Source organism: Biomphalaria glabrata, chromosome 1 (assembly GCF_947242115.1).
Source record: "Biomphalaria glabrata chromosome 1, xgBioGlab47.1, whole genome shotgun sequence".
Classification (NCBI taxonomy): domain Eukaryota; kingdom Metazoa; phylum Mollusca; class Gastropoda; family Planorbidae; genus Biomphalaria; species Biomphalaria glabrata.
In genome coordinates this window covers 69,852,261-69,870,798 of record NC_074711.1, presented here as the reverse complement: position 1 = coordinate 69,870,798, position 18,538 = coordinate 69,852,261, and the positions used below count along the sequence as shown (strand labels likewise).

Genomic DNA, 18,538 nt, shown 5'->3' with positions numbered 1-18,538 from the left:
TTGGTCAGATATAATTTCTATTTATTTTGTTGTTAAAAGTACTACGTTTATATTTTTTAAATCATTATCATTTATATCTAGATCTTCTAGATCTAAACGTTATGTTAAATATTTGTTTTTTATTGTTAGGGAAATAAAAAGCAAAATTATTTCAATCAATATCCTGTTGAGACATTTTGTTTTCAGACAATTTACTAATCAGTACAGAACAAAAAAAAAAGATTCTGATTGAAAAAAGAAAAATTAATTAATCAAGATGTTTTATTTTTTATCTCAATGACACAAAAATTAATGAACCAAGATATTTTTTTTATCTCAATGTGTGTCATATGTGAATTAAATCATTCTGAATTGTAGAGGCTGAATTTTTTTAAATTAGGCTTAGAAATGCGTAAACTCTGGCTTGATTAAATGGAAACATGTAAAGATGGCAAAGAAATGTAGAAATCTGTAGTTTAGTTACAGTATGTGACTTATATCTAAATGTATAGGTGCGTTTGAACATACTTTCTAAATTCACCCCAGTACAACATATTTGTTATTCAAAAACAGCAACACGTTTTTGGGTAATAACTCATCTAGATCTAGTTTGAATGCAATTTCATCAATTTGTTAGAAAAAGACATGTTTTTTAAAGTTTTTATTTTTGTACAAATGTACATGACACAGTAACTGAGTAACATGACTAACAAAGTAACATGTATCGTCTATGACTATGAATACTATGATGTACTCCTTAACTTTTAACTTTTAGTTTTATAGTTTTAACTCTTGCTCTTCTTTTTTTTAGTTTTAGACTCTAACTCTACGTCTCTACGAGTAATAGAATAGTACTTCTTTTAGTTTAGTTTTTATTAATAATAGACTCTTAAACTTAGTGATTAGTGGCTTCAAACTTAGTCTTAAATACGGTAAAATACTATATAATATACTGAGTATATAGTATAGTAGTCTAGATCTAGTAAAGTCTTAAGTGACTTTTAAGTTATGATTTATATTATCAAGATAGGATAACATAAAATAATAAATCATAATATAAATAATGATAATATGACAATATGTATGTGAATACTATTGTGTAACTGGCCATTGTCACCATAGAGCCATAGATACTGATGCTCATAAAATTTGTATCACCAAGTAGATCTAGACTAGATTCTAGATCTAAATCATGTTGTCAACAGTTGTTGTTGTTGACATTAGACTCTAAATAGACTCTAGACAATCTCTATAAATATTCTACTTATTATCACTTAAACTAGATCTTTAATCTATATTATATTAACTTATAGATTCTAGAAACTAGATCTATCCTCATTCTAGAATTCACAAGATCTTATTACAATTTAGATAGCACTGTCTGCCACTGTTAAATCTACTGTCCCTAGCCCTACTATCTATTCTAGTAGCTTTATTTTATAGAATAGATTTAAACTGTTCAGAGATGTCACAGTACTTATTTATTTATTTTTTTTTACATGTTTTGGTCTCCAAAGTCTAGCTATAGTCTATACAGTCGCTATTGTCAGTTTTGATCTAGATTAGATTTAGTCAATTTAGTATACTGACTATAGGTTTGATTTTTACTCAGTGACAATATTAACATGATTAGATTGATATACTGTTAAGTATTTTCCAACGTTTTCATTTCAGTAAAAAAAATTAAGTCATTTCAATGATTGTATGTTTTTTTTTTTAATTCATTTATAAGTAAGAAAGAAGAAATATATATATATATCCAAAGATTAATGAGGAGTAGAGTATTTCACATAGCCACGCAGCCCTAGTTGCGACCTACATATTTTTCCACATTCAGCGCATACATAACCACTGTCCACGGTGGTTGGTTTAGATTCTCTTTTTGCCTTCTACCTTGTCCTCGACTGTGGATTTTCTTTTGGTCTCAAAATGTGTAAACCACTGCCTAGGTGGTCCGTTCTATGTCACTTAAAATAAAGATCATAATATGAGTCTTAATAAATGTCTTTTCCTAATTACCTAATTACACACAAAAAACATTATTTATTTTCCTATGTTACATTGTTGTTGTTTTTTCTCTTTCTTTATCTTTTATTCACTTTGCACTTGACCTATATGGGAGAAGTGGTCCTGGAGGGATTGTGGGCAAGATATTGCCTGAATTGTGCCAATGTGCAAGAAATCTAATCTAATCCTAGATTTAAATATAGTTTTTTGTATTATTTATAATAAACTATGTAGTATTTAAGTATCTATCAGTATGTAAGTTGTTCCATAGTAAGTAAAAATGGAAATCAAATAGACAACTCATGATAAAATATACATTTCAAACATGCTAAATTACAGTTCTTTCTAACTTTAAGGGGTTACTGGATCCGATTTTGGGTAAAAAAATCGATTTTTCAATTTTGGTGTAATTAAATAGGTGGACATGTATTTTATAAACTGGCACCAAAAATTTTCTAAAAAATAGCATTTTTTATTGAAAAAAAGCATTTTAATGATGCGTTGTGAACACTATTTTCCATATTTTTCTTAATACAAATTCACTGTTTTTGAGTGAATGCATTTTTTGTGACCCCCCCCCCCCCCCCCCTGTAACATATTTCTAAAATCTCTAGAACTAATAGAGATAAATGTGTCAAATTTGGTACACATATTCAGAGATAAATAATACAGAGAATCAGCTAGTTTTAATGACTTTAGCTGAAGAAGTTTTTAATATATGATCTTTTGGGAAAAAAAAATGTGGATGCATTTTACAGGAAAAAAATCACCCTTTTTTAAAAAATCATAAAATGCACAATACTAAGGGAAAATGTATAAAATCTAGCTAGCTCCTTCCAGCCACCTTTATACTTTAAGGTGTAAGTATTTTTAGCTTTGAAATTTATATATTTTGAAAAATTTTAGAATTTTCATATATGAACTAATTTTTGTTTATTTTCAAGATGGCTGCCGTTACCATGGCAACCCGGAAACATTAGACAACATTTAATATTTTTTATTATTGAGTTGTCATATGATATAATATAACAATAGTTATTAAGTTAAAGCAAAAATAAAAAAAATAAAATTCGCTATCCAGTAACCCCTTAATGTTATAATTATTTAAATTTAAAATAGCAATGTTGATTTTGTTTAGTTTCAATTTTTTCATTTTTTTTTGTATGCTGAATTGTTGCCGAACTTTTATCATGTACATGTTCTCATTGGGGCTTAAAGTTCACTTTCAATATGAGTTTTTGTAGTGTACATCATCCTTAATAATTAAACTGATCTAGTACAAGATAAACTCCAAACTTCCACTTCTTTATGGCTGCATATTTCTGGGTCTTGGAAACAACAAATAGTAAGAAAAGTTACTACATAACCCCTCCCTTGCCTTTCTTAAAAGGTAAACAAATACTGGGTTGCCTTTTAATTGCTTTTTTAATGCACTGTCTCACCAAACTAAAGTCAGTGCACTCTGTAGACTTTATCGGAGTTAACTGGTATAACTTAATGAAGGTTCAGTTATGTAATTAGTATACACATGTAACATTTTACAAAAAAAAAAAAAAAAAAAAGCTTAGCGCATATCCTTCAGATACTTTGTTTTAAAGAGCTAATTCCAATTTATGTCATTGGCAGTCCAGTTCGACTAACTTTTGAGATGCCTCTTGCACTTGTAACATATTGATGGTATGAATGAATATATAAAATATATAATGTCCCAAAAATGTATGTATTCTTAAAGCCTCATATTAGATAATTAAATTAAAATTATTTTACAAATCTCATTATATAAAACTAAAAGGCATTGTCAGAAGATGAGATTGCATTATTTTATGTGAATATGCATAGCGTTGAATGTAGTCACATCTGTGTTTGGGGGGGTCTATTTAAGTTCTCTTAGATTTCTTTGATTTAATGGGATATTGTTTGTTGTGACAATTCTCACTGGTAAAAAAAGAAGTGATATAATCTTAATCAAACACTATTAGATAGCTGAAAAGTAACTGCAGACATTCTAAACACAGTTATATTAACTAGTCACAGAGCCCTTGTGGGAGTTCACCTTTGTTTCATATATATATATTATATATACAGTAGCTGAAATGGGGTTGTTAAGTGGGCAATAATGTTTAATAAAAACTTTCAACTGGGATAACTGTAAATAATTAATTATTTAAAAAAAAAATTTGTGCCACTTTTCCGGAATAACCCGGAAATCCGGGTTTTGAGGGGTCCGATTTCCCCCCCCCCCCCCCCCTTCCGGGTTTGCCTTCTACAATTTTGTAAAAATCCAGGTTTTTAGTTGATTTAGATTTTTTCGAAATTTCTGCTCATTTTCCCCCATTAAAAACGGTTAATTTTAGTTTGTTAGTTCCGATCTCGCGAGCCGCCATTTTTAAACAAAATCGACCAGTCTCATATCTCGCTATTCGCGAGACTTTCACTTTGCATGCGCACTAAGCTTTATTTACCGGTACAGTATTTTTTTTTTTTTTAAGTGACAAAAAAGTGTAAACATTCTAGATCTATATCTATAAAGAATTTCTAGATCTACGGAACGCGCCTCGAATCAGCTCGATTTACAGTCTAGATTTATTTCTATGGTCAATCTAGATCTGATCTAGACTGTAAAGTCTTGTATTTAGTATAGATATAGTCTAGATCTACTCGCGTACCTAGCGGCTGGTCCTAGATCTAGAAATAGAAAAAAAAATTCACGAGTGAGAAATTTTTTTTTTTCCCATGTTTTATATTTTAAAATTTGTATAGGTTCCATATAGACATAGAGCCTTAGCCTATGTCTAGAGTATTATAGAAGTAGGATCTAGATTTAGGATATTTACATCATTTTTAGGTCAGAACTAGAATCAATGATTGAAGAATTAAATTAATAAGTTTGCGTTCACCTGAAGGCTAGAAAAAATAGATCGATTGGTCAATAGATTTATGCAAATAAATTATAATTATGTATAAGCAGTCCAGCACATTCTAGCCATCTAGGTCTACATTTAAATATTAGAAACTAAATCTTAATGTTCATTTTGGAGTAGATCTGTACTAAATCTCAAAATCAATTTTATCTTGTTGCAATAGATTTACAGGTCCATGCATGTACATTGATGGAATCAGTTTTATCAATGTTGATTAAAGTAGGCTGCTTCAAAGGAATAATGAGGGGAAAAATGTTAAGAGAGAAACATCATTTAAAATAACTGTGTGTTTGGGGGGGGGGGGAGGTTTACAAACATTGTTAATATAAAATTGTACTAAATCCTCTTAACTTGTATTACAAGCTTTATCAATAAATACTCACAAACTCTATTTATTATAATGATAGGCTTACTAATTACATATTTAAAACATGGGGGGCATATTATGATACAGATCTAGGTAGTAATTTAATACTGTTCTTCTTTCGTAAAATTTTGGTGCTTAAATTGTATATGCGGTACGTTTCAGGGTTGGTAAAGTTTGGGGTTTATGATTTCAGGGTTTGTAAAATTTGGAAATTCTGGTTTCAGGGTTTACTTGGTCTCATGGGTGGCACCCCTGAGGTTGTCTCTCTTTGAGAGTGAAATAGACTTGTGACTTTTTTTTGTACCTGAATAAGCTTAAATAATTTGTTAACAAAAATATATCACAGTGAAAAAATAATATTACTGTAAACCCTTCTTTTGAATAATAATTTTTTTGATATCCAAGCTACAAAATAAAATTTTTCCGTCCAAACCTAGTAGTTCATGAAACAATTCTTAACTATTTCAGTGGCCAGCACAATAGCCAATAACTTATCAACTGTTGATGAAACTCAGTAACCTACTAAAATATTCATACTATGGATTAATCTAGAAATTATATTTTGCAAAGTATGAAATTATGTCTCCCTGTGACTAAAAGTCACAAATATACCTAGTTTCTTCAGTAGACAGGGTACCATACCAGGCATTTAATAACTACTTTGAATTTATTTATGTTTGTTATAGGTATCTTTAAATGTTGATCCACATGAATAAATAGGCATAACATGGACTTGAGAATGGTGTTGTACCTTATACATTTAGTAATTATTGAACACCTAACGAGAACAAGCTTACTTTATAGTATTAACATTCACATGCTATAAATATATGTATGATCTAATCATTTTTTTTTCCATATCTTCAGGTACACTCTATAATGATTTTTCTACTCTCAGCCAACATATCTGTGACATTTATATAAAGTGGTATGTACTTGTTTTATTTCTGTTCTTCTGTCAACAAATTTATCTTTATAAACAATTATTTTCGATATTTTAAATTTAACTGGTCTAAACGCTAAAATTTTCACTTTTTAATAGGGAGGTACTTCCCAAATATTATAATAAGCTATTGCATAATGAAGACATTGATAAAATCAGATTTAATAAGAAACAAAATATATGTGGTTTCACCTTCACCTATCCCTTAGTCTGTTGGACCATTGGGGCACCACACAAGATTTGTCAACCATCTTTCAGACCTGCCTACCGTTACGCAAAATGCGTATTCGTTACGCAAAATCTCCGAAAAATGACCGTCAGTACGCAAATACGCATTTAACCCGTCGCGTTACGCATTTCGTATCCTTCCCCCCCCCTCTTGACTAGCTTACGAGCGGTCACGGAGGTCACGCTAAGGCCGCGCTAAGCCGTCCTGTTGGGGGGGGGGGACAGAAAAGGTGGGGGAACACATTGTGTCCAGATTTATACGTTGATTGGTTCTTAAAAGCAATTAGATTTAGTATAGAAATGAAGAGTGAGGGAGTGGCGGGTTGGTACCGTCAGTTAGCTGATAAACCAACGTGACTTTTTTTTTTTTTTTTTTTTGTAAGTTCATTAGTAGAAATTAAATATGTTGAATCCCTGATTCCCGTATTCATTTGTATAGAAAATAAATATCAAAGTGCTATCGATTCAAAACACATTGAGTGACATTGTAGATATCTAGTCTAGATCTAGATCTGGATTCTAGAGCTAGAATCTAGATAACTTGTTATACAGGAATAGATCTAGATCTAGCTAGCCATTACGTTATGTCATGATTCTCTACTTTACTCTACACTCTAGTTCCAATTTAGTGTTAGTTGTAGTATGATTTAGATTGACTAGATCTAGATCTAGATCGATAACATCTACTACTATCTAGTCCAGATCTAGACTAGACATTCTTAGTCTTGGTATAGAATAGATCAAGGATGAAGGTAGGCCTACGAAAGTTTGGAGCAGACCTACGTTTGTAGCGGATTCACGGCATCGGTAACACAGCCCAGATTTAGAGTAGATTCTCAGTAGATTATATTCATTATATAGACATAGATCCAGATCTAGTCTAGATATCATCTCTATTGTCGTACTGATCTAGATTTAGATTGTAGATCTAATCATGACATCTAGATCTAATATTATATATATGACAAAATAGTGGATCGCGTAAGTGTTACGCATTCTGGTGCCAAAATACGCATTTTGACCATCAGCGTTACGCTTTTGGACTTTTTTTGGTAGGCAGGTCTGATCTTTCTCCATTTCTCTCTGTCTTTTGCCTGGAAAGAACCTCTTTCAATGGCAGGGCATCCATTCTTTTATGTTGTCTTCCCATCACTTTCTCTGTCTGCCTCTTCTTCTTTTTCCTGATACTGTTCCCTGAAGGAAGGTCTTTGCAAGCCCTGAACACCTTGTAATATGGCCAAAGAGTTTAAGTTTATGTTTTTGTGTTTACAATAGTTAGCAGGTCATTGTTGGGCCTATTGCCCTAGTAACCCTGTTTCTAATCTCTTCGTTTGTGATGCAGTCTTTAAATGTGCAACCTAGGATCCTTCTGTAGCATCTTAATTCCATTGCTAGGATTCTCTAGCTCTGCAGTCAGCTTCCAAGACCCATAAGCATATATAAGAATGTGGCTATGACCAGGGAGGGCATCACATCTGAGGGCTATGCCTTTGTCTTTCCATATTGTTTTGAGTTTTGCCAGTGCTGCTGTGAACTGTTTTATTCGAGCCAGTAATTTGGGTTTGGTTCCATCATCTGAGATAATAGCTCCGAGGTATTTTAAACTACTGACACTTGTCAGCTTTTCACCTTCAATGCTGATGCCCCTTTTAAAGCCCTTTTGGCTATTGGTCATAATTTAAGTTTTTTTTTTTTCAGCATTTATTTGCATACCATATGCTGTGGATGTCTTGTCTTTGCTAGTTCTTCTGTCCCTGCTGGGCCATCTATGTCATTAAAGAAGTGCAAGTTAGTAATTTTTCCTCCAATGCTTATAGTACCTTCATAGCCGTGGAGAGCATCTTTCATTATATATTGAAAAGAGTTTGTGAAAGTAGGCAGCGTCTGCTGTCGGTTTTATCCAGTTTAGTATAATTTTTAACATGAACTTTGCTGGGATGGCTTATGAGGCTGATGGTGCGGTAGTTTTGACAGAATTGTAAATTGCCTTTCTTTGGAAGAGTGATGATGAGTGATTGGGTACAAGGCTGGGCCATTCCCCTGACTGCCTGATCTTGTTGCAAATCTTAAAAAGTGTGTTTATTATGGTTTCTCCTGTGGAAATTCACCAGGAATGCTGTCAACTCCATCTGATTTTCCCTTTTTTAGGGCTTTCACTGCTTATGCTACTTCCCAAAGCGAAGAATATGATATTGGTTAATGTTGGATACTGCAGGACATTTAGTATCTCTGGAACTCCTGAAATTTTAAAGTTATACAACTCTCCAAGCACCATGAAAACTGCTTGATCTGGCAAACTAAACCGTGTGAGGGGGTGGTGATAACATGGCACCACTCTACGAAAGGCCTTCTTGACTAAGGTCACCAGCAAGGGCGGAGGAGTCCTAAGATGGACTACAACGGCCACATGTTCAGAACCAAGGCAAACCACCTAATTGGAGGTACCAAGCTGTGGTCAGGCATGGGGAGGGATTTGGCATTGCCATGCAAGTATCTAGCCCTTATCACACCAAATGTGATTATGACCATAAATAAATCCATACCTGCTCAGTCGTCGTCTGGGTTACTACCGCCATAGACCAGGGCAGAGGTGAAAAGTATATTGCTGGTCCATGCAAAACTAAAATAAATGCCTGAAGTAAAATCACCATATGGTATAGATGAAATTTAAAAATTAAAGAGTATGCTTTTGGGAGATCCTAAATAAACTTTGCTCCTACATGGAAAGCGCAAGAGACCATCAAATCAAATTGAATTTTCTTTCTGGGCTTTGTCCAGGAGGTGGGGTTGTCTATGAAGATTTGATTGGTGAAATTATGACCATATAATATTTACAAAAGAATTTTACTAAATTATTACATTTTTACAAACGTTACTATTTTAATTGTGAATAGACCTTGCTTTTAATGATTTAACTGTATGGAATTTAGCTCTGGTGATATGAAGGAAGAGTAATCCTTGAAAGATTGCGGACGCGACATGGCCTAAATTGTACTGATGTGACAAAAACTCAAAACTCAAACTTAATTTTGTTTTGGAAAGAAAAAAAAAACTAGACATAACCCTGATTATAATTCAGAAAGTGTGCCTATTTTAAAGAAAATATATGCAAATGTTGTAGTGTGTTTACAATTGTGCTCAATGTCTTATTTCATAATTACCCATTAGATTTCATTTAAAATCATTATTCAGAGTAACTACTTGGTAAACTTCTACTAACTTTCAGCAGATATAATAAGTTGTCTTACCTAGCATGTAAAAATCAATATTTCTTGCATCTGTCTGTTTTCTTTGTATGGCATAACCAATGTAGGTCAAGTGACATAGACTCACAGTAGAGCTCAATCAATAATGTCAAAGAAGCATACAAAAAAAAAAATAAGGATACATGTCTTTTAATAGTGATAATTTTAATGGCATCTTTTTTCATTTGTTTTTTTTTTTTTTTTTTTTAATAAAAAGATTTTTGTCAAAGTATTTTCTGATTAAACAGATTATAAAGGGGTAAATATTTACTTTTTGATAAAGAATTATTTGTTATTTCTTCTTTCCAGGTCATGGATAACCCTTCTAATCTTGATGGCTTTGAAGGACTGCCTTTAGACATGTGGTTCAACCAGTTACAGTCCCATCAGGAAAACCCTTCAAGCGTATTTCCCCACCCTTCCAGCCAACCATTACGAGATTACCCAATGCATACCAACAGAACAATGCCAGTGACTTTTTCTATGGGTAATAATCATTGTCATAGCTAAGATTTAAGTCTCTCTGTTTTTTTATTTTGTTATGAAGATTGTGACAAGGAAACAAAGTTTTCAGACAGGCCTGAAACTTAAGGGGTGAATGGGTACACCTGCCACGTCTAAAACTGTGAACCTCTGAGTTAGCCAACTTAAGGCATCATCTGGGAGAGAGGTACACTAATTTCAAACTTCTGCTGCCTTGAGTAAAAATCATTGTGCAGCCTTTTTGATATTCTGCTACTGAGTTGGTTCCCTTTGTATTGCACAGCATTCCTTTGGTTTTGATTGAGAGAGGAAGCATAGCACATAGCCATCCCTTGATGCCTTGGAATGTATTCTTAAGAGAAAATTAAAAAAATAGGCCAATAGTACAGAAGGAGACATACTGCTATTGGTTTTAGACTGTGATCAAGACAAGTTGTGATTTTATAATTATGATTCCGGGTGGCAATATAACATAGTAAATAATGATGTCTGTGAGATAGGCATTAACATTTTCAAATATTCTTTTTTTATATTTCAGAAAACTCCTTAGCTCAAGTTAGTCAAAGCTCTCATTTGATGAATTCATCCCTCCTCTCCCAGTATGGCCTTTCTATGCAGAGTCAACCTGAGCACCAACTTAATGAACGTTCTGCTTGGACTCATATGATGTCTCTTGATCAGTCTCTGGGCTCTTATGGAGCTCACGATTCAATCAGACATATGCAAAACAGATATTCTCCATTAGATGAGCTGGGGGAAAAAAACGATAGTTTGATCAAGAGCCATCCTATCTCAAACTTTTCCAGCATTAATTCAACTAGAACACCATTCACCTCTGCTGTTGCTAGCTCTGTGTCTGAAAGCCATAACACTTACTACCAACATCCTACTCAAAACTCTTCTCATGAGAAAGCCGTTCAGCATTTGGGTCAGTTAATGAACTTGTCAAAAGCATCAAATATTGAGAAAGCCTCTCATCCTTTAACCGTGGTCACTGACATGAATTCACTGGAATCTTCAGGGGAGTATTCTCCAGTCTCACCTCCTACCACAGTGGCAGATAAACTTTCAATATCTAGATCACTTATGAATCAAGGGCGAGTAGCAGAGCTACTGATGAGAGAAAATGATGTTGCTGTGAGCTATGCTCCCTCCCTATCTTCCTCTGACCCTACCGACATTTTTAGCTATTTTTCTAAGATGGAGCAAGGCCCCACAGGCCTTCCTTCACAAAGTATTCAGGATAATAAAGTACTCACACATATGCTTCACTCTGGCAGCACATACAATGAGATACCCAGTCCTTCAGATACACCATTAGACATGACTACAGCTATCAGCACAAAGACTGATAAAACTCAGTCATTGCTTCCAGAATTGATGAGAGCTCCTGTTCATGTACCTGTGAGTGGCACTGTAGCTGGTAATGACAAGCTACCACTTCTACATACTTTGTTGAACAAAAGCAAAGTGTTATCTTCTGACAATATGGAAACACCATCTGATGTCACTAACAAACAGCAGCTGGAACTATCCATCAGCTCTCAGGCTAAGCTTGTTAAACCACTCAAAAGCACACCCAAAAAGTCCAACTTTTACGGTAGGGATGCATCTCTCTTCTCATTCCCTTCACAAGAGCCAGATAATGATTCTTCTCAGCCTTGTGTTGTGGATGAATCCTCTACAAATATTGAAAACAAGAGCGACAGCCTTAAAGAAGAAACAGACAGATCTTCAGGAAAAAATAGTGGTGAGAAATCTGAGAACAGTTTCACTGATGTTTGGGATTCCACAAATCCTGAAGATGTGTCTACTATAGATTTATCTTTAAATAACAGCTCTGGGGACAATAATGGCGATTCAATGTTTCCTCTAAACTCTTCAGACAACACTTTTGGATCAGGATTTAATGCCAGTTTAGCTCAATCTATTGATTCGTTCATTGAGGAATCTACAAGAAAAACTGTTGAAAGTGATAATGATACTGAGGTGGAAGAAGAAAAGAGTCTTGTGTTAGCTGAAGAAACACATAATAATGAAATTGACAACAGTTCATTTGATGTAAAAATGATTGTAAATAATAGTGAACCACAAAACCTTGATAATCCAGAAAATGAATTTTCTAGTACACCACCCATTCGTGGCAAGGCTAAAGCTACTAGAGGAAGGAAACGTAAAGCTTCTGGTCTTCCACCCAAGCCTAGAAAGCAGCCAACCAGAAAACAAGGTCGTGCCAAAAAAACTAAAGCAGCCATAAGCCATGAGGATGAAACCTTGGTTAACACAGAAGTTCAACTTGAGGAGGCTGGTGAGCCTGTAGTAAATACTATTCCTAAGAAAAAGAGGGCTCCACCAAAGGCTCGTGAAGTCTTACAGGAGGTAACACCACGGCGAAGTTCTAGCCGCAAATCAAAAGATAATGCAATGAGACTTATTGAGCAACAGGCAGACTCTAATTACTCTGACTTTCGTCAAGCAGATGAAGATGAAGAAGAAGAGCAAGCCACAGAAAAAAAATCTTTGCGAAGCTCCAGAAAGACTCCAGTGCATTCAAAGTTGATTGATGAGGCAAGTGACGAAGAGACAATTGAGGAAAAAAGTGATGATGACTATGTGATTGATGAAGATGAAGCGCATGTGATAGAAGAGGATGATATTTTTGAAGCTGAATCTGACAAAGTTAAAAAATCTACAGAGAGAAAAGTGGGGGGTCTTAAAATATCCATCAAGTTGAGTGGTAACTCTTCAGCAGAAATAGTTTCTGGCATCTCAGACTCACCACTGAAAAAGAAAAGAAAGGCTGCAAAAAAGAAAAATAGCAAAGCCAAAAATAAGAAACTATTAAGCGAAGAAATACCAGCAGATACTGCAATGGAGACTGAAGAATTAGGAGACTGTGGTCTAGCTGTTAAAGAGCAGCAATCAGATGAAAAGGCAACAGCAGAATCTGCAAGTGATGCAACAGAAAAACACATGTCTTTAATGGAAAAATATTTCTCTAGTGCTAATTCTGCTACAGTGGCCCGACAAACCCAGAAAACACAAGTGAAAGGCAACAAAATGAAAAAGAAAGTAGGGGTTGTTAGTGCAAAGATAAAAACTGGTCGAAAGAAATTGGAAGATTCTGGTGTAAAACAAAAGTCATCTGTTAAATTTGATATTGATAAAGATGAGAAGATGGAGAAGGCAATGGATAAGGAGGACTCAGATTCTAACACTCCAAAATTTGTGTGTGGTTATTGTCCACAGCGGTACCACAGTAAGCAAGATCTTATGACCCATATGGAAGACCACATGATGGAGATGGAGGCTAAAGATACTGCCCCCACCCCAGGGACAGATGAGAAGAAGAAAAATAATGAATATTTGGGGCAAGCCATCAATAGCAGGGATCCCAGGGCACATAGAAGTCCCACAAATGGCAGCTCACAGCCTTTAAATAAACAGTCTATGTCTGATAAAAAGATGAAGTTGGTTGTTGAACTCAATAAAGATTTGGATGCTCAAAGTGAATTAGCAAAAGCTAAATTCAAGTGTGGAGAATGTGGGGAGATGTTCACATCAAAGCCTTCTCTCCTGGACCATGTACGTATCCATACAGATGACAAACCATTCGAATGTGATATTTGCCATAAATGTTTCACAGAGAGAAATCTTTTGTCAGCGCATCGCAAGACCCATGTTCCAGAAAAGCTGTTACGCTGTCATATGTGCAGCAAAGCTTTTGTTGACAAGGCAGATCTAAACCATCACATGCAATCTCATCCTAAACGTTCAGGGGTGAACCAACCTGGGAAATTTGACCTAGCTCATAAAAAGACGTTTAAAAAGGTTCCCCAAGACGCCCAAGATAAAGTGGCCTCTTTTCCTCCCAAAAAACCCACATCTTTTGCTTCTGCCTTGAGTGGTGAAATAGAAACTGTTGATAAAGATGATAGTAATGCACCTCTTGTTTTGCATTTAAAAAGGGGTGGAGAGACATCCGTCACAAATGTTCCCAAAACTACAAGCAGTGGTAGTAATTTAATAGCAAAAAGTATTTCAGCTGACTCTAAACTTGTTCCTAAGACAATACAGTCAAGTGTTCCAAAGTTGAAAATAAACATCCCTGAAGCAAAATTAAAAGTACCCGACAAGATAGAAGCTCCTAGAACAAAAGAGAGTGAAAAACCCAACATAATTAGACCACTAAGTAATGCCAAACCTGCTTCAAATAACAACAAACCTGCTACAAGTAATCCACCTGCAAATAAAACAGAGCAGACTCCAGATGGAGTCTGTAACTGTAAAGAATGTCCTGACTGTGTCACTAGATTCCTCCAGAGTTTTGATTGAACTTTTGAACATTGTACCTTGTTTTTTTCTTGTCTTCATTAAATGGAATGAGCAGATGAATGCCAGGTAACAATTGTTTTCCATCTTATTTGATAAGTATCCTGTTCAAATATTTGTGTGTGTGTTGTTGGATTTGCACTTACTGTAATAACAGTGAGTATAATGTTCTGATGAAACAATGTAAAAGAGCACAACCTTCAAACTTTGTTCTTTTGAATGTGATCACTTGCTAGTTCAAAGGTGTGTTCTTTTGTAAGGGCAAATGAATTTTTTTTTTCTTCTTTCTTCTTATTCTCTTCTGTTTTCAAAGTTTGTTAGCAATAATTTATCACATGGACATTTATGTGGCAATAAATTTTGGTGAAATCATTTTGACAATTTTACACATTTACTATCTAATCATATTGCTGAAGAAAGTTCTTTTTATGACACAAGTTACTTACTCAGCTAGTCTGTGCTAATGTAATGTCACTTTAGCACTTACTTTTTTTTTTTCTTTCAACATAAAAATACAATAAAGTATTAGTAGACCGACCATATAAGCAATGAAATATCAGAAATTAAAAATTTGCACTTAATAAATTTATCAACTTTAATAGCAAAAAAAAAATATTTTTTTAAATGAAAATATATTTATTATAGTATAGAATTGTTTGAAGCCACTAAATTAACTTTTTTCTTCTGGCCTTTGTGTAACAGAAACATACACAGATTAAAATTTACCAAGACTAGGTCTTAAGTAGAAGTTTATCATGGTAATTGTGTTAGTATTTATACTGTTCTTTATTTATTTTATCAAACAATGGTGTAGAGCATTACATTAACTTGAATTTTTTAAATTATCAAATTAGTTGTGAAAATTTGCATCTAAGTTTATTTTTACTGTAAACAAAATTTTTAACATTTAGTAATGTTCATTTGAATTATGTGATTGAGTTTTACTGTTATGTATTTGCAAGCCATAATCCATTAATGCTTCCACTCAAATCTATACTCTCGCATTTATTTAGGAAGGCTGTGAATGTTTCACACTAATCTAGAATTGGTGAGAATGATTACTATGAATATTCTTGCCGCTTTTACATACATTTGATAGTATATGTAAAATAGCAAAGTAGGTTTTGGGTTAACCATATACTTTTAAGAACATTGTATGTTTTCATGAATCTTCAGTGTGGATGGAAAATGTTTTATGTTCAAAGTTTTGTGAAATATCTCTACAAATGTTATTATTTAACACCTTAGTTTTTAAGAGACATTAAAACAAAAATTATGATGAATTCTGTGAAATCACAAACAATGTTCCTTATTTGACTAAAAAAAAACAACTATTCTTTTGTTATGTGATTGTTTTAAGATTTCTTTAGGAAAGTTATTAATGAAATGATACCTTGATTCAGTTGGCATGGTTTTGTTTTAAAATTGGTATGTTGATTTCTTTTACATGAAGCCATACCTCATTATATCCCAGTTCATTAAGCCACATTGATTTCTTTTATATACAAGATCCAGAGTTTGTTATAAACCAAGTGTTGACGCTTGCTGTTAAGCTACAACTAAATATGCTTAGGTGTTTTAGAGTAAAAATAATAATATTCATTTGATGGAATTACTCTTTTTTTTTTTTTTTCAAATTGAATACCATTCTTGCAATAAAAAATGAAAAAAATATAACCTCTTTTTTTTTTTTTTTTTTTTTTAAGCTCTTTTAATTTTTGACATAATCACCTAAAGGTAATTAGTATTTTTAAAAGTATGCTTTTTCACAAGCTACTGTAGAACAGTTAATTTAAATTTAGCTTGTTAAATGTTATGATCACATCAAATATCATTTTATGAAAAAGAAATATATATTTTTTGCATATAACTTCCTTAAATTGGCTTTTTCTGTCATGTAAATTTCTTAGAACATTATATACTACTTTTCAAAGTTAATTATCAAACATCATGTATAGTATTAGCTAGAACTATCTGCATAATAATTAATTTTATTTGGATTTGATTTTAATTATTATGAAACTTTTGCTGCCGCAAAAAAAGCTGTGCACCTTCCTCTCTTCTCTCTAAATATGAAGTTATTGAAATAAATTATTTATTTTTTTTAGATTATGCCAAAGTTTTCGCAGCTCTACAGAGAATATGAATTTGTATGCATTTCATACTTTACTTTTTATTTATTTATTTTTTAAATTGTCAATTTAAAGAAAATGGGGAGAAGCTACATAATTACACCAAGAAAGATAGTTTTTGGACCTACTTCTTTCTAAATTCTGTTAATATATGGTTAGTTAAATTTCTAAACATTAATAAACTAGCAAAGGAAGAGGTTATGTCTCATTTTATTTAAACTATTAGTACTTGTACATTTATTGTAATACATGTAGCTATTACACACACATAAACACAAATTATGCTAAGAACATTATATAGATGTATGGAAAATTCTTTTTTTTTTTTTATTGAAATTTTTCTCTAGTTTTGTGTGATTAGGGTGTTTTATTTTTTTAAATTAATGTATTTATTGCTTTTTTGTGTTTGTTTGTTTTTTTCTATTTTTATGTTTACATATTTCAATTAAATGTAGTTTGAGTTATACCAATTCACTTTTTTTTTCTCATGTTGAACTTTGTATATAGCAGAATTAAGGATTGGTACATCAAATTTTTTTTTTCTTTTTTTTTTTTTCCTGCCTTAGATATTGTTTTTTTAAATGGGGAATGATGCACTTTGACATAGCACTATCAGAATATCTGCGACTATTTCGCTTTCACAGTTTGGTATCTGCTGTTTGATTTTGTTTATGTATAAGCACCATTTCATTTTCTCTTTAAAGAAATTACCTTACTGAAAGTCAGTTGTCTCACTATACGCTGTAGAACAGATTATTGCAAGCTATTGTTTTTTTTTTTCTTGTTTGTTATTTTAAAGTATTTTCATATTAGTCTTTTTAAAGAATGTTAACCTTTATTGCTTGCAGACAATGACAAGGTCATCTATGTAATCTGGTCTCAATGTTCATGTCCTCTCATGTATTAAGGCCAATGTATTTTATGTGTAGATAAAAATTGTGAGAATAGTTTGGTAGGTATGTGAAACATACAGTACACAATAGGCTTAATTCTTGTCATTTTCAGTCTTTCATCTGTGAGAATGTTCTGATTTTGTCTTAGCTGATGTGTATCTAGTAAAATCATGTTATTTGTGAGACTGTCTTGTGATGTAATATGTGGTCTCCAATGTCATATATTCACGAGTGGGGCTGTCTAGTAATTTGATGTGCTGTTTGGTGAGACATAGCAATGCTGTAAAATGTGAACTTGTGAGTGTGTGGAGCTATGTAATATGCTTATTAGTTATTGGTGAGATGTGACCTATCAGACATAAGTATTAGACTCACCTTGTTGTTGACCTATTCCGGGCTATGAGAGTTTGTTTAGTCACCTCCACTAAATTGTGTGTAAGCACAGCCAGTTGTGTTTCTGTAAATTATTGACATGTATGTATTTAATTTGCAATTAAAGATAAATCGGTAATGATCTTTGTTGTGGTTTGAGATTTTTTTTTATATGGCTCAGTGTTTGATATTTTGACACCTTTTTTTTTCTTCAAAATTTAACTGTTGACACTAGAAATAGGCAACATCATCTCCCTGTGGATTAGTATGTGTCAAATGGAAATTGGTTTACTTAGGTTTGCAGACATGTACTTTTTAAAGAAATTGTTTAATAATACTAAAATATAAATGAGCAGATAATAAAAAAGCGGTTTCTATTATGAAAATACTTCTTTTTATAGAATATTATTACAAATAGATCTACATTGAAATTTCCTTAATTTTGTGTTTCCTATCTCTGAAAAAAAGTAACAGTAGAGGGTATGTCTAGATCTAGCTGTTGCCAGTGTTGGACCCTATTGAGATGTATATGTCTAGACCTGTAACCTTGGCTTATGTTCCTTTCCATCCTGCTATTAGTAGTATTACTATTAGATCTAGATATTTGATATATATATATATATATATACCAGTGAG

The 18,538-nt window shown here is 33.0% G+C and overlaps 1 protein-coding gene across 6 annotated transcripts; it reads left to right on the top strand.

The window, feature by feature from the left end:
* Positions 1–397: 397 nt before the first annotated feature.
* On the top strand, positions 398–18,044 carry LOC106066322 (uncharacterized). 6 transcript variants are annotated; one of them, XM_013225320.2, is made up of 5 exons: positions 406–566; positions 6,142–6,202; positions 8,144–8,233; positions 10,000–10,177; positions 10,712–18,044. In XM_013225320.2, exons 4-5 carry the CDS (start codon positions 10,003–10,005, stop codon positions 14,506–14,508), a joined length of 3,972 nt encoding a protein of 1,323 aa, XP_013080774.2. In that variant the 5' UTR covers positions 406–566; positions 6,142–6,202; positions 8,144–8,233; positions 10,000–10,002; the 3' UTR covers positions 14,509–18,044. The 6 variants fall into 6 exon arrangements, with proteins under 6 accessions (XP_013080781.2, XP_013080774.2, XP_013080767.2 ...); XM_013225334.2 differs by having other exon boundaries at positions 409–491; XM_056011320.1 differs by having other exon boundaries at positions 450–464.
* Positions 18,045–18,538: the final 494 nt, after the last annotated feature.